At 44.3% G+C, this 22719-nt stretch overlaps 1 protein-coding gene across 1 annotated transcript in view; it reads left to right on the forward strand.

Moving 5' to 3' along the window:
- The window catches only part of Tmem132d (transmembrane protein 132D), a 638373-nt gene that overhangs the window by 432971 nt on the left and 182683 nt on the right, over positions 1–22719 (forward strand). Inside the window, 1 exon segment of the mRNA NM_198727.2 lies at positions 14697–14880. Coding sequence (NP_942022.2) covers positions 14697–14880 — 184 coding nt within the window.

The raw sequence follows: 22719 nt of genomic DNA on the forward strand, positions 1-22719 counted from the left end.
TAGCTTCTCCAGTTCTTGTCTGTAATCCACAGTTAGGAAGAATGTTGGAATTCAAAGCCACATTTGGAGAAATTGCTCTTTAGCTTTCCCTCAGTCTCCTACAGGCACTAAATGGAGCTTATGCCATATTTGATACTCAGTTTCAAATGCAAGCTATCACCATCATAGACTTGGTTATAGCTTCATAGTCCTATAACCCTAAAGCCTTGGTGCATTGATCTCATTTAATCATCGATAGGATGGCCTCATACAGCTGTGCATGTTGCTATCGCAATTCAAGCAGGTACTGCACTGTGGAACAAGGCCACATAGAGTTCAATGCACCCTGTGATATCATATCCTGAGGTCTGATGGCCACTCAAAATAGTCATGATTAAGGGACACTCTAGAGTGTCCAAATCTGGGTCCTTCAGAGTTCTGCCCCTACAGAAAGTAAGTTAAAAGATAAGGGGTTTGTTCCAGCTTATAACTGCAGGTTGCTGCCCATCCTTGCAGGGAAGTCAAGGTACAAACTTCAAAAAGCCAAGCACATCACATCTGTCAAGAGCATAAATTAGTGCACACATGCTCATTTTGCTTGCCTACTAGTGCTCAGCTCCATTTCACTACTCCCTATACAGTTAAGAAACCCAAGCCTAGGGAATGGGGCTGCCCACAGTGGGCTGGGTGTTCTGGCATGGGTTAGCTTAATTAAGACAATTCCCCACAGACATTCCCAAAGCCAACCCAGTGTAAACAGATCCTCATTGAGTCATCTTTGCAGTGATTCTGGGTTGTATAAAGTTGATAATTAGAGCTAATGATCCCAGGAGTTAAGTGTGGCACATCCTAATTAGTGCCATAAGCAGGATTCGATACTGGGTACATTTTGTCCCAAAGTCCATTCTATCAACTATCACAGCAAGCAACACAAACTACAATGTTAGAGATGAGCTGTGAAGCTGCAGAGAAACAAGAGAAACTTATTCCTGTATCCTTCTGCTACTGGAAATGAACACGCATAACTTGCTGGATAAAATAAAGCAAACTGACCAATCCCCATCCCTGTGTCTTCATAAGATTTGAGCAAATCACCCATCATACCCCAAACTGAAAAGGCAACGTTGACTTAAAGTTTATCTTTAATTATATTTAAATCACAAAGCCTAACTGAATGTATTGACATTTATACCAAGAAATTAATTGACATTCCATTAACCTCAACCAGCAAATTAATTCCTCAGCCTTGGACCTTAGGCACTAGAAGGCTGAAACACAATTATGTATTGATCATGGGCAGTGGCGTGACAGTCTCACGTGGAGGTTTAAAGAAACAGAAACCCTTTTTTTTTTAGAAGAAATTACCTATATATGTATTTGAGTTAATTTTATTACAGGATAATAAAATATCAGAACCTGTGAGCTCTGTCATTTATCATGTCAGATGGGAGCTGAGAAAACCATTAGTAGATTTAGCACTGGTCATCACTATCAATTAATAACCCCCTTTTGAATTTTCATGTGAACGTAAGAGCTTTTTTAGTCTAGCAATTCAAGCCTACAGCATGCTTAAAAAGATTGTGAATAGAGAATAATAATGTCTGTGGGCCTTTTATTTCAGTGTGGCACTCATACTGTACATCCTATACCCTCCTCAGTTATCAGGAATGCTATGGCTATCAAGTGCAGGCATATACACACAAGCATGCATATGTGTATGTTGAATGTGCATTTGTGTGTGTGTGTGTGTGTGTGTGTGTGTGAGAGAGAGAGAGAGAGAGAGAGAGAGAGAGAGAGAGAGAGAGAGAGAGAGATGCATCTTAATTTCCTGCTGAGGCTATCCCACAGCCATGGTGAGGCTTTCCCACTTCCAAGTACCAAGCAAGATACTTGCAAAGACACTTGAATCCCTCTTCAAGTCTGTCATCCTTTGACCTGCCTGGTAGCATTCTGTTTAAATGAAGTATAAAAAGAAATCCTCCTCGGTTTATTTTCACTTAAAAAATTGCTGGAGTGGAGTCTAAGAATCACGGCGTCACAAGACATGGTAATAGAAATGGTTCTAATTACAATTTTGTGATTGAGAAACCATATACCGCATAGAGTCATCAACTCCTAGAAGACTGGCAGAGTATTCACACAAAATTAGCCCATCGCAGACCCCCACAACCATGATCCAGAGATTCAGGAATTACTTGCATGTCATGGGCTTGCTGACATTTCTTGCCAATTCCTCCTTACTCCAAGTTTGTAGTTCTTACCCAAGTTCCACCAAGGGTCCCAGTTTCATCACAGAGGCTGGGCATCCAAGGTACCTGTTTATACAGACGAGATGTGATCTCGAACAGCCTGTAGCCCTGGCAAGGATACTAATGTGTCTGTGGCATACAGATTGAATTTCTTTCTTTCTTTTTTGGGGGAGGAGGAGAAAAAAAAACTCGCAACAAAAAGAGATGTATAAAAATAAAATATCTCTCTATCTCCAAGCGAATATGTTTAAGAAAATGTCACGAAGTGGAGATGAAAGATTTAGTGTTATTTTCTCTCCGTTTGTCTGCTGTAGCGATTCCAGCTCAAGTGTGGAAAATGCTTTCCCGTTGGGAGTGGAGGGGGCTCCCCAAAGATGTCAAGGGCACTTACTGCTTTTAGATGGAGCTTGCCTTTACAAACAGTCAATTTCCCATCCCCATCTCTGCTCTCACCACCCCCCTCATCGACTTTGTAACATGGGGAAGCCTTCTTGAACTGTGAATAACAGGTGAAGTGCACCATAAAAGATCATATAAGTCAATCCAGGTAAAACAGAGGTGGAAATATAATTAAAAAAGGAGCAAACGGGGTGACACTAGGGATTTGCCTTTTAATAAATGAAACTTAAAACCTACGAGGTAAGGTTATTTCATCTCAAATACACTGATCATATACTTAGAATGTCGGGCTTATTCTTTTAAGACCAATGTGAACTTTGCCTAAGTGGGAGAGGTGCTCTCTTGCAAAGAAAACCTTTTCCCTTTAGAACCATTCTGAATGAGTAGTTGTGCTGCTAGGTAAACTTTCCTTGGGTAGACATTTAAAAAAGAAAGTCTATACACCCCAGATAGCACACCCTAAGAAGACCACACTCAAGCCAGGCTGAAGTTTAATTGGGGTAGCTCACAGGAGCCAAGGGCAGGGGATTACTTACAGGAACATGGGTAAAGGATTACTTACAAAAGCAGAGATAAAGGGTTACTCACAGAAGCATGAACAGTTACTCACTGTCACTGGTCAGCTTATGGACAGCCACAGGGGGCAAATCAAAGCACCCACCTGCCAGGAATAGATGACCTTATGTATGTGGGTCTACATGAGCCCTCCCTTGCGTAACCAAATGTCAATGGACCAAATCTTGTGTGGTTCTCCAGTAAGAAATCACAGAGGCTTCAAGAGACATGGACTTGTCCTGTCCAGAGGACAGCATCCCACCATGTACATCTCCATCACATTCCCCCCTGGGACTTCTGCTTCCTACTTTGATGACTTGGGTCGCAAAGGATCAAACTTGTCAAACGTCGTGTAGATTTTTACTTTTTAACTCTGCCGTATCCCCATTTGTCAAGTCATTTGGTATCTTGATCAAGTAATCTAGGCAGGACCTCATCTAGAGACTTGACCCTGCCCCCACATCAAGGCTAGCTATGTCTTTGCTCTGTCTGATTAACTGGGGTTTGCTGCTCCAGATGCAAGGGCAGGGCTTGAGATGACAGACATGGGAAGGATGCTCCCACTTGAAAGGGATCTCTCACTCCATTTAACATTCTGATTTTGGGGGTTGGGGATTTAGCTCAGTGGTAGAGCGCTTGCCTAGCAAGCATAAGGCCCTGGGTTCGGTCCCCAGCTCCGAAAAAAAAAATTCTGATTTTGGCAGGGGTTTTTGTGGAGTCCATAATTTATCTAAAAGAATGCCTCTCTTCCTCCTCCTCTTCCTTATCCTCTTCCCCCTCCTCCTCCCTCCCTCCTCCTCTTCCTTCTCTCCTCCCCCTCCTCTTCCTCCCCTTTCCTCCTCTTTCCGTTGCAGCTCACCATGCTGCTCTATTTCAGTTGAGATCATTTTGTACTTTTTAGTACCTAAACTAAATAAATAAGCTTGTTATATATGAATTCTTACCCCAACAGCAGCCTTTTATAATAGGGCCCGCCTATGCAAACTTCTAGCATTCCACTTTACATGTTGTTCCAATCCAGAATAGCCTTGGGTCAACCCTTATGTATGAACTTTCTCATTAGCCGTGGGGAGAAGTACTTGAACACCTCACATTCTCGTAGTCTCCTTAGAGAAGTATCTATGTAATGAAGTAAATACCATTTTATTATTTTTAAAGGTTATTAATTCATCATTTTTTTCTCGTGATAAAGATCATGAATTGGCAAGCTTTTCCTATAAGGGGTAAGATGGCAATGTGCCCAAGCTTTGTAGACTATGCATGCTCTATGCTGCATAATCTTTTTTTCCCAAAAATTAAGAATCTAGAGCTTAATTTTAGCTCAAAAAATGGTGCATAAATAAGCTTTCACTTGCAGGCAACTGGCCAGTCATAGCTGCCTGCATAGGGGGTTGCTTTTAAAGGCTTGCAAGGCCTTCCCACCAACCACTCAGCTGCACCTCCTGACCCTGTCAGTCCCAGGATTCTTAAGGATCCCAGCCATACCACAGAGGTTACCTCAGTTACCACTGCACTATCCTGCCCTGTTCTCTGCACATACACAAGCCCTGGGCTATGCAGTCCCATCTCCTTGGAGTGCTCCCTCTACAGTTATCTATGCTTTATAGAGACCTCAGCTCAAGTTTGCTTTTCCCTTCGAGACTGCTCTGGACTTCCCTGGCAATACAAGGTTCTTGAGAGTCTCTTTTTCCATCAAGTCCTTCTGCTCTTCATCCACTCTTATAGCTGTGGGGCTCTGCTTCATAGGATAATGTTTTCTCCAATGTCCCCTTTCCACACAGGCTAAATGCCTGTGGATTCTGCTTCCATGGTGAGCCCTTTGGATTGGTGGAGGATGTGCCGAGTGAAGGTAATTCTAATGAATACTCCGACTGTGCCCAATCTTGAACTGGCACAGGCTGTATCTGCATAGAGTTTGGGCGCCAGTGTAATCCCAACTCCGAAGCTACTATAAGGCTACTACCTGATCATAGCTGATCTATGTATAACTCTAGAATCTAAGTCTCTATCACTCAGAACAATAATGAGCAAAGAGAATTCCAGAAATAATGTCAGTTGCTGACTGACTGACTGACTGACTGACTGATTGACTGACTGACTGACTGAGTGGTAGTAGACTGAGGGACATATAAGGGACTTGGAGAAACATTTCCCATTGTAGCTGAAACAAGTAAGTTCATATTCTCTCTCTCTCTCTCCCTCTCTCTCCCTCTCTCCTCCCTCTCTCTCTCTCTCCTCCCTCTCTCCCTCTCTCCTCCCTCTCTCTCTCCCTCTCTCTCTGTCTCCTCTCTCTCTCTCTCTCTCTCTCTCTCTCCCTCTCTCCCTCTCTCTCCCCTCTTTTCTTCTCCAGAATGACTCTGGTTACTAGAGAGTTCATGAGAAGACAAATTTATAGTGACCAAAAAAAAAAAATCTCATTACAAAGTATATACATTAAAAGGGTTGTGTGTGTTTTACTTCCTCATAAAAGGTCTTATACTGAAAATGGTAATGAAGAAGTCAGAAAAAGAAGTACCAGTGATGGAAAACTTTAATAGCTTGATAATGTCTGAGGAGAAACAATTTGCTTGAGTAATATCCCCTTTTTAATCTTGAGAATGAGGACATGAGAGGGGAGACGAAAAAAGGAGGACAGTGGTCCTTCCCATGTGGGGAGACATCTGGTCTCTTGTGTCTGTGTCAGATGCAAATTTCTCAAATGCCACTGCATGCAAGGACCACACTGTTATGGGGAGTCCTCCTAAAGTGGAGCTGAGCCTGGAGCGAGGCTCTCTATACTTCTACTGGTTTCATGCTTCTGTTTGGGTTTGTCTTTGGTTTCTGTCCTGTTTATTTTCTATTGCTGTCATAAAACATGGCCCAAAGGCAATCTGGAGAAAAAAGTGTTTTATTAGCCTATACCCCTGATCATAGTCAATCATTGAGGATAGACAGGGCAGAAACCTACAGGCAGGAACTGAAACAGAAGCCATAGAGGAGCGTTTCTTACTGACTTGGTCCCCATCACTTACTCAGCCTGCTTTCTTACACAGCTTTCTTACATGTGCACAGGGGATGGTGCCACCCACAGTGGACTGTGCTCTCTTACATTAGTCATCCATCAAGAAAATACATCACAGGCTTGTCCACAGGCCAATCTGCTATTGGCATTTTCTCACTTGACGGTTTTTCTTCGTTGATGACCCCAGCTTGTGTCAAGTTGACACAAACCTATGACAATATCTCTTTATTTTGAAAATTTCTTCATTTTCCATAGAAAGGGCCAATAAGATGAAGATTTAATAGTGTCTGAATTCCATAAGAAATTGGTTTGTGATAGCCATTGAGATCTTGAGGAGATAAAAACCCCAGCCCAAGACTTTGTCCCTTCGTACAAAGTGTAGCTTCTAGGAGAAGCCAAAGGGGACACTAGATTATGAGTATCACCACTCTGACTCCTCTAGAGGCAAGGACTGGGTCATCTGCTAAGCTGTGAGGTCTGAACAAATAATCCCTAGAAAGCTGTCTTTGCACTTATATGTCAGTGGGGTCTAAAAATCCTGAAAGAATTAGACTGGTTACTTTTCTCACTCCTGAGTTCATCATGGCTCACTGTCTCAGAGACTACAGTCCATCATGAATGGGAAAGCATGGCTACCATTCACATCTTGGCCAATCAAAACACTGGGGCCAGACGAGACTGTCATCACCGAGTCCAGTTCCTCACCTGTGAAGCTTCCACAGTCTGTCTAGGCAGTGCCCCCTGCTAAGGACCGATTGTTCAAGCTCATTCAAACCGTAGCAGGAACTATCCAAGGGAAGTCAGACATGGATCATTAGCAGTTAGAGCCCAGGGTTGAGGTGCAGGGTGATGGGTAGAGTCGTATATGGGAGATGTGGATAGCTGAAGGGATGGGGAAATCTGTGCAGTCCTGGAAACCACCATTTCTAACCCAATAGCACCTATCTTGCATACAGTTGACCTTTTAGAAAGTGTTTGGGAAGGGATACTGAGAATGCATCTCGAAAGGTTTCCTAATAAAAGAGCCACTCATGTCCTAGACTAGCCCCCACCCCCACCCCACTCCTCCCCTCCACCTCTGGTTTTACTTTTGTTTTCTAAAAGTTCACCAATTTATACTTTAGAGGACCATCTGGAGGAGCCTATGTTGGGAGTGAAATTTCACTCTCTCTCTCTCTCCCCCACCCACTCTGCCTTGCTACCGCAGCATTCACACACACCCTGGAAGCCAGTCGCCCATGTGGGTGGCTGCAGAGTAAAGCTGGATCACGAGAGTGCTTCTGGCCATACTGTAATAGAGTGGTTTCTAATCCATAGAAAAGGAAAAACAGATGCAGGCATTTTTTAAGATGGTATGACTGGTGTTCTGATTAAACAGCCAGCTCGACACACCTAGAGTCACCTGGGAGGAGGGGACATAAACTGAGGAACAGTTTTGATCAGATCGGGGATTGGCCATGACTGTGACCAACTGTGTTGATTATTGATATGGAATGGCCCAGTTCTTTATGGCGGCACCCTCCCTAAGCAAATGGTCCTGAGTTGTATACTACTGATAGCTAAACATAATTGCTGAGAGCAAGCAAGCCACAAGCATGATCTGCTTCAATTCCCGCTTGAGTTTCCAGCATGGCTTCCCTCAGTGACAGACCTTGACCTTGATCGTAAGCTAAATCGACCCTTTCTTTCCTGTACTTGCTGGTTTTGTGTGTCAAACTTGACACAAGCTAGAGTCACCAGAGAGGAAGGAGCCTTACTTGAGGGCTCCAGTTGTAAGGCATATTCTCAATTAGTGATCACTGGAGGAGGTCCAAGCACTTAATGATTAGTGCCATCCCTGGGTTGGCGGTTCTGGGTGCTATAAGAAAGCAGGTTGATCAAGCCATAGGAGGCAAGCCAGTCAGCAGCACCCCTCCATGGCCTCTGCATCAGCTCCTGCCTCCAGGTTCCTGCCCTGTTTGAGTTCCTGTCCTGACTTCCTTTGGTGATGAACAGCAATGCAGATGTGTACGCCGAATACACCCTTTCCTCCCCCAACTTGCTTTTTGGCCATGGTGCTTTGTCACAGCGATAGAAACCCTGACTAAGACACTTCCCAAATTGCTCTTGTTCAGGGTGCATCCTGAGTTCTCCGCTATTAATCTTGCTCCCACCCAAGGGTCATTGTGTGGATGGTCTTTGATCTTTCCCAATGCCACGCATGGTAAAGCATTCACAGCTAATGCTCTGGTTTTCATGCCTCTGCTTTGATTTACTGACACATCACAGGACTCAGAGAGCTGGAAGAGGACCCTAAAGGCAAAGTTGATTTCAAAATCTCAGTCAGTAGTCAGTCTCTCTCTCTCTCTCTCTCTCTCTCTCTCTCTCTCTCTCTCTCTCTCTCCCTCCCTCCCTCCCTCCCTCTCTCTCTCCCTCTCCCTCTCTCCCCTCCCCTCCCCTCTCTCCCCCTCTCCTCCCCCCTTCCCTCCTCCTCCTCCTCTTCTTCTCCTTCTCTCTCTCTCTTCCTCCCTCCCTCCCTCTCTCTCTCTCCTCTCTCCTCTCTCTCCTCTCTCTCCTCTCTCTCCCCCTCCCCTCCCCTCCCCCTCCCCTCCTCTTACCCCTCTCTTCCTCTCTTCTCCTTCTCTTCCTCCTCCTCCTCTTCTCTCTCTCTCCTCTCTCTCCCCCTCCCCTCCCCTCACCCCTCTCTTCCTCTCTTCTCCTTCTCTTCCTCCTCCTCCTCCTCCTACTCCTCCTCCTCCTCCTCCTCCTCCTCCTCCTCCTTCTTCTTCTTCTTCTTCTTCTTCTTCTTCTTCTTCTTCTTCTTCTTCTTCTTCTCTCTCTCTCTCTCTCTCTCTCTCTCTCTCTCTCTCTCTCTCTCTCTCTCTCTCAGCTTGCACAGTATGCTTTGAAGGTTTATGACGTAGTTTCCATTGTCAACTTGACACACCAGGAAAGAAGAAACCTCAGTTGAGGAATTGCTTCATCAGACTGGTCTTTGGGCAAGTCTGTAGGGGCATTTTATTGATCGGTATTTGATGTAGGAAGGTTCATCCCACTCAGGGTGATACCCCCTGGGCTGGTGATCCTATGCCATATAAGAGAGCTGGTTGAGACAGCCATGGGGAGCAAGCCAGTGAGCAGCATTCATTCCTCAATGGCCTCTCCTTCCATCCCTGCCTCTGATTTTCCTCTGAGACGGACTATTACCTGGAAGCCAAATAAATAAAGCCTTTACACTCCACATTGCTTTTTAGATGGTGTTTTATCTCAATAACTGTTTGGTTTCCAACAGAGACAAGGGACTGAGGTGCATATGTTAGATACCAAAGCAGACCTGACCTTCGGGTTCTCCCAGCATCCCTCAGTCCTTACCTGGCATACCCTGCCCCCAACTCTGAACTCTCTTCAGCCAAAGAGCTCAGCTGCCCTTCCCCCAGAAGCTCTTCCCTATATAATTCAGACATTTTAGTCTCCTCTCCTCTTTTTCTCTTCTCTCTCTGAGCCTCTCATGCCCTTTCTCCTTTTCTGTGTCCACCGCCCCCCCAACCTCCATAGAAACTTCCCTGGCCCTCAATCCTTGGGGCCAGTGAATTTGCCCACCAGAGAGCAGCTTCCAATAAACCTACCTTTACTACAATTGGATTTGACTTGAAGTGGTTCATTTCACCAGTGGCAGAGAAATAGCCTATCAATAACAGGGAAGCCTATGAAGACAGATTGCTGAGAGTCCTTTCCTCCCTCCTCTTTGAAGTTTAACAGGTTGTATTGATTGATACCTTCCCAGTTCCCCTTTATCCATCTGATCCTCTCATGGGATGTTAGGATTCCCTATGTTCTCGTGGGGAAACTCTCATCTTCCTGTGTCTATAATATTCCTTTATTCATTGTCGGCAGTACCCTCCTTGGTTGACATTTTTTTTCTAACTTCTGCTTGTCTCGTAATGTTCATTCTTCTCCCTCAACTTTACAAGACATTTCTGGGTTTAGCAAATTAGTTAAGAGTGATTTGTCTTAGCAACTGAAATATATTAGTCCACGTCTCCCTGGCTCGTGGGGCTACTGATGAGACATCTGATGTTACTCTGGTGTCTCCGTCTTTGTATGTGAGTTGGGATTTGTCCACTACAACTTTCGGTGTTGTCTTTTACTTTCTGTGTTTTTATATTGACTGTGATGTGTCATGGAGGGAGTTATCTCATCAGATCTGCTAGGCTCCCAAATGTCTCCTGTTTTTACATGGTCCACCTCTTCCTCAAAGCCTGGAGAACTCTCAGCTACAATTTCATCATATTAATTGCCTAAGCCCTTTAGATTTTTATCCCAGAGGCTTTCTCTACCAAGGCATTCTCTGTTTGGTCTCCTGAATGGCATCTAAGAGTTCTCACACGTTTTTGTCATTTGTGTTGATTCTCCTTTCTTATATATGTTTCTATGCACCATATCAACCTTGGCCACCATTCCTGGAATCCATTCTTCTGACCAGGCTTGTCTGTTTATAATGCTTTCTGTTGTCTTTCAATTTAGTCTTACTGGTCGATTCTTTCACTACCAGATATTTTTGTTCTATTACAGTGTGTCGATGTACATGCTTCTCCTGATTTGTGTGACTTATTCCTCTGTGTGTCCAAATTCACACTCCAAGATACTGAGACTTTTATCCACCATGGTCACGTTTTTCTCTGGCTTCTGATTGAATTTCCTTACTTCATTCCACCGCTCATTGGAGTCTTCTATTGGTCCTTGGTTTGTTTTTAAAGCAAGACTCTGAAATCTTTTTATCAGGAATTTCCACTGTTTTCTTATCTTTGCTCTCTGGTGTTGCGACCATCAGCTCCTGAGACTCAGCTGTGCTTGCCTGGCTCCCGGCTTCTGTTTGTTTTGAATGTTTTACTCAGTTGTTTGGATGAGTCCCTTGGGATATAGTTTACCACTTTGGGTAGTTGCATTTTTTTCTTTGTTTTATTTTAATTTTTCCCAGTGCTGGGGAATGAACCCCAGACCTTGCCACAAGGATTTGAGATAGCAAATCCTTGTCTCAAAAAAAAAAAAAAAAAAAAAAAAAAACCAAGGAGAAAGAGAGGGGGGAAAGGAGAGAAGTAGGAGAGGGGGAGAGTGAGAAGGAGAGAGAGAAAGAGAGAGGGAGGGAGAGGGAAAGAGGGGAGGAGAGAGAGGGGGAGAGGGGGAGCCACAGAGCCATTGCCCTGCTTCTTCTTGTTCTCTCTTATGAGTCTCCTGATGAGTTGCCTTGTCTTCGTGTGGATGTCAGTTGGAGATGAGGTGGAAGTCACTGTACAGGTCTCAGTAATAATAGCAGCAAGGAAGATGCTATGACCTCCACCTGTATGCTCACAGCGCTCCTCATCCTTCCCGATGCTGTGACCCTTTAACACAGTTCCTCATGTTGTGGTGACCGCCAACCATAAAGTCATCTTCATTGCTACTTCATAACTATAATTTTGCTTCTGTTATATAAGTATTTTTGGAGACAGAGGTTTGCCAACAGGGTCTCGAGCCACAGGTTGAGAACCACTGCTCTAGAAGGCTCACCTACAGTTTCACCAGAGTTCCTGCTGTGAAAAACAAAACCCTCTTAGTTTACAGTATTTTTTAAAGTTAATGATCTCAATATGTAAGTAGTAAGGAAAGAAAGGAATGGGTAAGAGAGAAAGCTGAGTTATAGTCAGGATGAGAGGAAAGGGTGTGTGCCTTTAATCCCACCACTCGGGACACAGAGGCAGGTGAGCCTCTGAGTTCGAGGCCAGCCTGGTCTACAAAGTGAGTTCCAGATAGCAAGGATTATACAGCAAATCCCTATCTCAAAAAACCAAAGAGAAAGAGAGAAGGGGGAGAGGGAGAGAAGGGGGGAAGGGAGAAAAAGAGAAAAAGGAGAGAGAGGAGAGGGGGGGAAAGAGGGAAGGAGAGGGGGAGAGTGAGAGATGTGGGAGAGGAAGAGGGGGAGAAGGAGAGATGTGGGAGAGGAAAAAGGGGAGAGGCAGAGAGGTAGCAGAGAGAAGGAGAAAGGGAGGGAGGGAGAGGTCAGGCACACCATGAGCAGTAGGAAGGCTATTATGTACTGGAACTAGAGGAAGAAAATGAAACAATGCAGGCTTTCCCAGTGAGGCACAAGTCCAAACAAGATGACAAACCAAAAGACAGAAGTGGATGGACACTTTATAAACTTAATCAAAACATTAAAATTTTGATTTAAATTAAAATAATAAGAGCTGGAGAAGAGGGGTCCATGGATAAAGTCATAACTGCCAAGCCTTAAAACTTGAGTCCTGTCTCCAAGGCTTATGTAATGGAAGAAAAGAGCCAACCCCGGTACTTCCTCTGCCATCCACATATATGTGATGGTGCACACATGTACACCACACACACACACACACATATACATACATGCACACACATACATACATACATGCACACACACACATACATGCACACACTCATACAAACACATTCATACACATACATACACATACACAACTCACATTATACCACACACAAAGATAAATGTAACCCCAAAATATAAGTAGATAAACAAAAATGAAGTAAAAAAAACAATAAAAATTAAAATGGATAATAAAATCTCGAGGCTTGGTGGCACACACTTTTATTCTCAACATTTCTGAGTTTGAGGCCAGCCTGGTCTGCATAAAGAGTTCCAGGCTGGCCAGGGCTGCACAGTAATATTCTGTCCATAAATCAATAAAACATAACATACAGTATGCCCTCAGTCTGTACTTCTTGCTCGGGAGATGTGTCTTCTCCTGCTGCTGATAGGACAAGGCTGCTGCTGTCAGACATTCAAATTAAGTCCAAGACCACTCCTGAATTCCCTCTCTGATTTCCTCAGTTTGCACATTATACCCAACCTCTGATGTTTTGATGGTGATGCCAGCAATGCCTCTCTGTACCTGTGGCTCCGAGGGCATGTAGAGGTCCACAGTGTTTGCCCCTTTCAGCCTATCAGATTAACTGTAACACATTCCATGCTATGGCTTCCCCCATAAACTTCCCATGCTCTGGTAAGACTTTAACCAGTGATGGGGATGGATGGGTGTTAGGGAAGGTGGAGGATGTTGAGAAGAAACCACTGAAGTATCCCTCTGCTGATGTCACCTCTGTATGATGTTAAGCATCTCCAGTGCCCATTGGGACCCTGCACTGAGTTTGGCTTACACATCCATCAATCCTGGTCCCTTTCTATCCAGGCAGTGGTGGGAGTGGGTTGTGCACTTCAGATCTCCCTGGTTCGGACTCCTCTGTTGACTGTGCTTTGTCTACCCGCTCCGATACATTGAAATCAGCTTGTGATTTGAGCTTCCAGCATCCAAACTGTTAGGCTCTAGTGATAGCTGGTATCCAGTGTCCTTGAACTGACTCTGAACAGGACTCAGGCCAGCAATAGCACCTTGGCATGCAAGGAGGGATGTGTGGTGGGGATGCCTTTTTCCTTCTTTGTTTCTGTTTTCCATGACTCTTCCCCTCTCTCTCTGTTGGTGGCTTTTATCTTGGCTTTTGTCCACCCAATCTCATGATCTCTAATTAGCCATCTTAACCTTGTTTGTTGACAGCGGCTCTCCCTGAGCGCTCCTCGTGAGAGACTGCATGTTGGACGGTGTAATTGATGTGTTTCCATAAGCCAGTCCTCTATGAAAAGGCACAGCTGATAATAATAAATGACAGTGTTCAAAGACACTTCTGTGAAGATGTAAAACGTGGGCCGCTAGAGACATATCTGCTCACTAACGATGCCTTAAGAGCCCCTCTCAGGCAACCCATCTGAGTTCTCACCTACACTCCTTTCATTTCATCCTCAAGAAAGGCTGACACGAAACCATTTTCTCTCTCACTTGTCACACAGAAGAGCAGACGTTGTAGTAAAAAGAAACTCTGAGGAGACAGAACTAGCCAGTTAATAAGAGGAGCTAAGGGCTGACAAAACAGTTCTGGTCATCTACCCCGGATCCATTTCCGGAGCTACGCCCTATGGGAACGGAGATGTTTAGTAACTAGCATTTGTCATAACCACATTTGTCTACAGATGATATCTGATGAATTCTCCATGTTTATCAGCAGTGGGCTGACCCCTAAGCCCACATTCTTGCATGTCTTTTGTATCCCTGCAATGCTGCCTTACCATCAGTGGATCACAAGGCCCCAGCATCCTTAAAATTCTGTGCATCTGACTGAATGGGCTGTGGTTTTGAAATAAGACCAACATAGCCATTGCCAGTTTAGATGTTTCTGGAAACCAGAGAGAGAGCCATATTTGGTGGGACATGGGTTAGAGAGTGTTTGGAGAATGCAGCCATTATCCTAGGGAAGCTGAATAGCTCATAAGAAGAAGCTACCCTTAAATAATGATGTGAGAGTCCTGGCAAAGGCTGGTAAGCTTGTGGATGGTGGTTGGTCCTTAATTCACTCAGGACTTGGGCATACAAGGTGCCGGTGAAAATCCACTCTGACACGAGTGAGTTCTGCACCTCTGTCATTCACTTCTGTTTCTCTTCATCCCTATTTCACAGTGTGGATGATGCCTCCTACGAAGTCATGAAGATTGACATCGAGGTCGAAGCACCCAGTGACCCGCCCACCACACAGCTCGTGACATGGCAGGTTGAATACCCAGGAGAGATCACGTCTGACCTGGGGGTGTCCAAGATCTACGTGAGCCAGAAGGACTTGATTGGAGTCATACCACTAGCCATGGTAAGCAAACACTCGCAGAACTGGGAATGGGTAGGCTCTGTGCTGTGATCCAAGCTTAGGGGGTCAAGGATGTCGATCATCAAACACTAAAGTGTGGACAAAAGTGGGACTATGAAGCCCATTGCCAGTAGCCACCTCTATATGTTCTGAGTAATATTCTTTAAATAGCATTTTTAAAATGTAGTCCAGGTAGTGGTTCTGAGCTTCTCTTTAAATGAACATTATGGATGGTATAATGCAAATCTCCTAAGGAATTCAAACATACGCAGTTGTGCAGAGGGCTTGGTTTAAGTGTTTATGTGCTCGAACTGAGACTCAAGGAAATCTGGACTCTGTTCATTAACAGCTCAGTGATTTGACACTTCCACAAGGAACAAAGAGAACAGGTCTTGAGAGGTGATGGGGTATTCCCTGCAAAGAGTCCTCTCCATAAGACACTAACAGGGCTTGGGGACATGCTCATCTGGGTGCCGAAGATCTGCTGTTCTCCTCTGGTATTAGCCTCCTCCCTGTAATGCAGGCAGACACGACTCAGTTCCAAGTCATGTGTCCTAGTTTGCTTTCTTCTGTTGTAATGAATATCAGAACCAAAGACAACTTGGGGAGGACTGGGATTATTTTAATTATAGCTTACGGCTGATCCTTCAGGGATTTAGGGCAGGAACTCAAGGCAGGAACTGAGGCAGAGACCATGGAGGAACACTGCATACTCACTTGCTCCTCATGGCTTGCTCAACCTGCTTTTATATATTATTTAGGACCACCTGCCCAGGGATGGCATCACCCATGATGGCCTATACTCTCTCATATCAGTCATTAATCAAGAGAATGCCTCTCAGATATAGGCTAAGATTTTTCAAAACCTACTTTAATAAGTGTTCTTAAACACTTCAACCTCCCTTCTAGACCACTGACCAAAGATAAGGGCAAAAGATGGTTAACAGGACAAAGGGGATGTGGAACTGTCATCCTTTGGGGCGATTCCCATCTTTGCTGTCAGGATATAAGCAGTCCAGACTAAAACATCGAGCACGAGTTAGTAGTGGCAGTCCAGTTCAATTGGCAAACACCAACCATGAATTAACAGTAGCCGCTGAAACAAGAAAGATCTGTGAAGCTCTGTCAAGTTTGCACACGTCCACGGTAGCAGCAAGAATCAGCCAGAATACCATGAGACGTTCTTGGGCAAATTACTCTCTACAAAGCCTCGATACGCAAAGAATAGCGAAGACCAGTAAAGCATTGCAAGACGAACCAATGCAAGAGCATCTCTTAGGTTCTACTTATGCTCGTTCCAAACACCGCATGCCCTCTCAAGTGTCTGCCACGGCAAAACGTCCTCTCAGGGGTCTGCCTCAACAGCTTCCAGAAAAACATCACATGACACAACTGAGTCTCCAAAGAAACCAGAAACTTCCCCTTCACTCAGACATTCCCACGGGCCAATCTGATGGTGGCGTCTTTTCAACAGAGTTTCCCTCTTCTCATAGAATCTAGCGTGGATAAAGTTGGCAAAAACCCAAAACTAAACTAAACTAACCAGCACATCATACAAATATACATTATGTAGTCCTCAAGTACTTCTTCCTTTGAGGGTAGATGGAACTCATATCCCGTAGCTAGTTGTGAGAACAAAATGATCACTGGCTCTGAGGCTGGAGCTCATGGTGGAGTGCTTGCCTGGCATGTGCCAGGACTGGTTTCAATTCCCAGCCCAACAAAACTCAAGCCAAATAATTAAATAAGTAACTCATGGGTCCTTACAAGAACTTCAGCCTCTTGCGGACATATAATAAGCACTAGCTACTGTTACGGTTATTCAGTTTACTGACAGCAAGATACGAAGAAGAGTCCACAGCAGTGCTGGATGTCCTTAAGGAAAGGGGTTGTTCAAATCCCTATACTTCTCAATCTGAAAGGCCAGGCAGCAGGCAACCATCTTTGATCCTTGAACTAACTAGATTGCATGAACTAGATTCAAATACGGTGGGATTGAGTGAGTCCTCTCTAAGAGGCCATCTCTGGGTTCAAGAGTGAGTTCTGAGCTCTGACTCCCCCCGCCCCCCCGTCTCATATCTGGGGGCATTTTGCTGTCCAAATTTGTTACTTGATAAAATAATCCTTTACTTGGGGAGTATGAAATGGCCTCACGTCGGCTAATTTGTATGTTCACTGAGGGGTATCTGGGAGAGAAAGCAGCTCTCTGGACAAGGATGACAGTTTGAAGTTAGAGGACTGTATGCCAGAAGGGAACTAGACGAGTTGGGGGTCTGATGCTGTGAGAAACCATTGCACTGAGGCCCGTGGGGAGTTGCATGGGCTTACTTATTTCTTCAGAAGCATTTTGGCTGCATGTTATAGAAATAACTGTGGGACGAGGGGAAACACAAGAGTGGGGTCTGTTCTTTGCTCTACAAAAGATCTTGTCACACTGGTCCGCTAGGTTTGGTGTCTGTTCTATTTACTACCGTTGTGTGCCCAGCCTAGAGTTTGTCTCAGTGGCTTGGATGTTCCATCCAGTGGCTGCATGACCCTGAACATATCAGCAGTGCATACTACTCCTACAGAGAACTGGAGTTCAGTCCCCAATACCTATCAGGGACTCAGCTATTTTTTTTTTTCGGTTCTTTTTTTCAGAGCTGGGGACCGAACCCAGGGCCTTGCGCTTGCTAGGCAAGCGCTCTACCACTGAGCTAAATCCCCAGCCCCACTATTTTTAATTCTACAAAAATCACATCTACCTTGCATCCAGAACACTGAGGGACAGGGCCAGATGGATCTTTTACTAAGTATAACACCTTATATCCATCTTCTAAACCAAGAACTTGGCGATGTGGCAAGGGAAGCTAAGTGAAGTTCCTCCTCAGAAGACGTCTGCCTGGGCAGGCGGGCATAACTGTGGAGGGTATACGGAATGCCTAAGGCTGTCCCTGACCTGATCATGCAATAGATGTCCCAGTGGCAAAAAAGCAGAGAGCTGAAATACATGCTCCTGATAGGTGTTCAGACATTATTCTGCATTAGACATAGGAATGGGAGAGAGACAGCCATAAACCATGTGTTTAAAAATCCCTAACATAACTCTATAACACTACAAAGGTGTTTTCTATTATAAAATATATTATGGCTCGCGTTTTGATATAGAAATCTTTGCACGTATCTCTCATCGATCCCTTGAGGTAAACTTTTAGAAATAAATTTTAATTCAATGATGTGAGTCAGAGGATATGTAATTTTGTAATACATTTTTGTAATGTCTGTAGAATTGCCTTCGGGAAGTTTTAACTAATTTACAATTCTACCTGCTGTGTGTAAAGATACCCACTTTCCTGCGACTTTGCCAACAGAGAATATTAATTTTTTAAAAATAGACAATTTATTAAGCAAACATCCTATCTCACTGTTTCCTTAATGTGTCTTACGTGGGTAACATTTTTTTATTTCATAATAAAATATTTGTCCTTTGCCCATTTTATTGTCCTACAGAAAATTCAACTTCTTATTTTTTCTAAAGCTAAATAATTGTACAAAGTGGAGAAATTGCATTTCAAGTATAGGGCTGGCTGACATTAGCCATTCCTACATTCTAGTTTAACAGACACAGAGTACATAGCCTCTTTCTCCTTCTGTGTATTAGTCTATCAATCTTTTGGTTCATGTGGCACATGGATTCTTCCCCAATTTGCTCTTTGCCTCCTAATTTCACATATTAGGGGATGGTGCAGGGGATTTTGCATATAACTCTGGGCTGGAACCCAAGGCCTTGTATGTGCTAAGCATGTACTCAGTGTCTGAGCCACGCCCCCAGCCCCTCCCTGGTGGAGTCTAGGAAGATGCTCTACTACTGAGTCACACCCCAGCCCCTCACTGGGGATTCTAGGCAGGGGCTCTACCACTGAGCCCCAGCCCCAGCCCCTCACTGTTGGATTCTAGGCAGGGGCTCTAAAGCTGAGCTATACTCCTAGCCCTTCTTTAATTTTTAATGTGGCCAATCTATAGAACTTCTCCATAATTGAAATCTTTCATCTTCTCCTAATGAATTCTAAGAGGAAAATACACACCTGCTTTATTTGTTCTTATAAAGCCCGTGAATAATACAATGCCCAACACAGCACATCCAGAGAAGAAGAGAGAAAAAAAGACATTAAAACAAGATGGTGCCGAATGCAGGTGCTACTGTGACAGCATGAAAGCTTAGAGATCCATGTAGGGCAAAGGTCACACCCCGGCCTCTAAGTGGCTCTGTAATTGCACCTCCAGAAAATCTTTAAGCTGAAACAAAGTCTCCCACATGTCCAGGGCTTTGAAAGCTTTTGAATCCCTTTAATCCAATCATGAATTTCTGAGTCTAATGTTCAAAAACATCATGCTTTGCTGTATTGAAGGTGAAGTGAAATTCTTAGAGAAAATCTCAATAAACACACATCTTTCTGTTAAGTGTCTGATGACCACACGGCAGGGTCTGGCATGAGGCGTGCTGTTTGCATTTCTCAGAAGAGCTGGGGGACCCTCCGTGGCGCACAGCGAGAGTGGTGGCAACATCTCATCGTTGCCGCCTGAGCTTCAGATTAAACTAAATCTGAGCTTATTACAGGCCTCAGCAGCAGAGACACTGGCATGCGTTTCCACACTGGAGGTGCCATGACAGCGACTCATTAAAAACTCATTAATAAGTGCTCTTCTTTTTTTTTTTTTTTTTCTTTTTTTCGGAGCTGGGGACAGAACCCAGGGCCTTGCGCTTCCTAGGCAAGCGCTCTACCACTGAGCTAAATCCCCAACCCCAGTAAGTGCTCTTCAGAATGCAATGTTCCACTCATTTGGGGGAGGCCATCTTGAGGGCTGCCATTGTGGGTGTTACTGTCAGTATGAGAATAATTTGGGAAGAACAAGTACCTTGCATCTATTGATTAACTGGGTTCCTGATTTACTTCTGTCTTAGCCCCACCTCTAAAGTTTTAATACTGATATTTATCAATCTGGGATTTGAGATAAAACTCAACCAGAGAGAGGTCAGAACAGATAGTCCATCATCCCTGACAATAAGCAGAAGAGGGCTGTAGGTTTGGTGTGGTGATGTCTCATGGTTGTTGTGGTGATATGACGGTACAGATATGACCCTCAACCTTGAAGATTCAGGGGAAAGCTGTGTTTCAGAGCTTATGGACTTCATGGAGTTTCAGAACAAGGGACCAAGAGGGACAGGTACCCTCCCTTTGTGAAGCACAGCTTGGCAACAGGCTCTGACTTTCCCAAGTATGCTACCTGCAGGATTCCTTGCTCCACAGCCCGCCTGCCATGCCACCTCATTGCAAGGGTCTTCCCTGATGTTTACACCTAAGAGACTCTCAGTGGACGCTGACATATTCTTAAGATCGAAGGGTGGCAAGAGAGCCCTGGCTTCTGCTGGTCCGATTCCACGGTCTGCAGCAGGCGAACCTGAGATGCTTTAGGGCCTAAGCATCACTTTGATGGAGCTTCCTGGTCCTCTGTCCTTTAGTTCTCTGAAAAAAACTTGCCTAAATGTGCTGTTTGCGTTTCCTGGAAGAGCTGGGAGGCCCCTCCATGGTGCATAGCTCCAGGGTGATGCATGGCTTCTCCACACTGTATTTCCTTTTTCCCATCAGAAGGAATGGAAGAGTTGCAGCAGTGAGTTCCACAAAGCACATAAGTAGGCACCAAGGACCTCTGTCCAGCCATGAACTTGGCTGAAGGATAAATGCTAAGGGTTTTTAAAGATATATAGATAGACTATATCTATCTGTCTGTCTGTCTGTCTATCTATCTATCTAATATATAAATATTTTATATATTGTTACATGTATTTATAATATATAAATATTTGTATAACTAAATTATATATATGTGCATTAATTATATATAAAATATGTAATATATTTACACATAACATTTTCTATTATGTTAATATTTAATATAATATATTTATAGTATATGAGTATGTGTCTGCGTGTGTACATATGTATATGTATGCACATGTACACTGTCATAGTAGCCACAGAGGCCAGCAGAGGGCATCTGATCCCCTGGAACAGAGGCTTATGAGCCTCTGTGTGGGTGCTGGGAACTGAATTTAGGTCCTTAAGAAGAGCAGTCAGTGCTCTTAACTGCTGAGCTGTCCCTCCAGCTTCCAGAAGGACAATTGGTTTTTTTTTTTCCTTGTATGGATAATTCTTGGGCTATAAGAAAGTCACCATATTCTCTAACATGTGTGTCCTTAACACTCTCTGAAATTCTTATCTATGGGACAAGTGAACAAAACCTCCTCACACTTTCAGGACCATGAATTTTAACTTATAAACTTTTCAGGAAATGTATTTTAAAACTATCACTCAGTATTTGTGTCCTTAAGTGAAGCAAATGCTATATCGACTGACCCTCTCTTTACCATCAGAACCCACAGAAGTGACTGCCTAGTACAGTAGTTCTCAACCTCATGACCCTTTTGGGGGTTGAGCAATTCTTTCTAAGGTGTTCCCTAAGACCATCGGAAAAAAAGACATTTACATTATGAGTCATGACAGTAGAAAAATTACAGTTATGAAGTAGCAATGAAAAGAATTTTATGATTGGGGTCACCACACCATGAGGGACTCTATTAAAGGGTCACAGCATATGGAAGGTTGAGAACCCCTGGACAGGCCACCTCTCTTTCTGTCTCTTTACCCCCAGGATTCCTGTGACCTTCAGTACAGGGTCTTCTCTTATCTCTACACCCAATGTGTACCCACATAGACACCCAACATCTACCCACATGGATACCTAAAGGACATTCAAGTCCCATGGCCCATCATATACGTACATCTGTGGACAGTCTCTAGACCAAACACAGTCATCCTTTGGAGCTCAGTCATCATCTCTCGGGAGTTCCAAAATTAGCGTAGGTAGCAAGCCACAGCAATACCCTGCTGAGATCAGAACTTGGGGAAGAGCCCTAGATTATAGAAGGAAGCTTCCTCCCCTGGCTCCAGTAATGAGAATGTGAATTCCTTTCATTCGAGGCATAAAAGCGGCTTCTTGGCTCTTTCTGTTTGACTTTCTCTGGTTATTCTTTTCCCATGTCAGCCTGTTAATTAACACGCCAGCGCCCCTCCGTTGTTTCACTCAGACTATTTGAAAATCCAGGCACCAGGCAAAGCATGCCGACACGTTCAATTTCATTCTTCTGCCACCAAGTGCAAATTAAGATGCCGCCGTGGCCCTCGAGAAAACCGGCTGCTCTGAGGCACCTTATTTCTTTTTATGTTTGCTGCATGACCGCTGTTCCCCAAACAGGACTGGCTAATTAGTGCCGCACTTAACTGCTGCTTGAGTACCAGGTGAGGCCTTCTATTCTCTGGAACATACTTCCACCATGGCTCACAGCTTTGGGCACTGCTCTTGTCCACATTTCCCACATGGAAGGGGACATATTTCCCAAGATCCCCACAAAAAATGTGCTTACCAACACCCCCCTTGAACTAACACCCTCCCCTCATACAGATTAACATTCTCCCTGCTATAACCAACATCTTCCCCTTGTACAAATCAATATCCCTTTGCACAGATCAACAGCCACCCCTGCATCTATCAGTAACCTCCCCTTTTCCTGGTCAACACTCCAGTGTATTGACCAACACCCTCTTGCACAAGTCAACACTTGCCCCTCGCACCTCTAGAGGACATGCAGACTCTATGGACTCCATAGATACTGCAAATCTGTTCTCGAGATCCACAATTAAGGCATAAGGCCAAGTCAGATCCTAGAATAGAGTCCAAAATCCAGGCTCATGACCAACCCACTATGCTTCACCCATAGTAAGAACAGAGTCGAAGGTGTAGATC

Source organism: Rattus norvegicus, chromosome 12, assembly GCF_021556685.1.
Source record: "Rattus norvegicus strain SHRSP/BbbUtx chromosome 12, alternate assembly SHRSP_T2T, whole genome shotgun sequence".
NCBI classification, from domain to species: domain Eukaryota; kingdom Metazoa; phylum Chordata; class Mammalia; order Rodentia; family Muridae; genus Rattus; species Rattus norvegicus.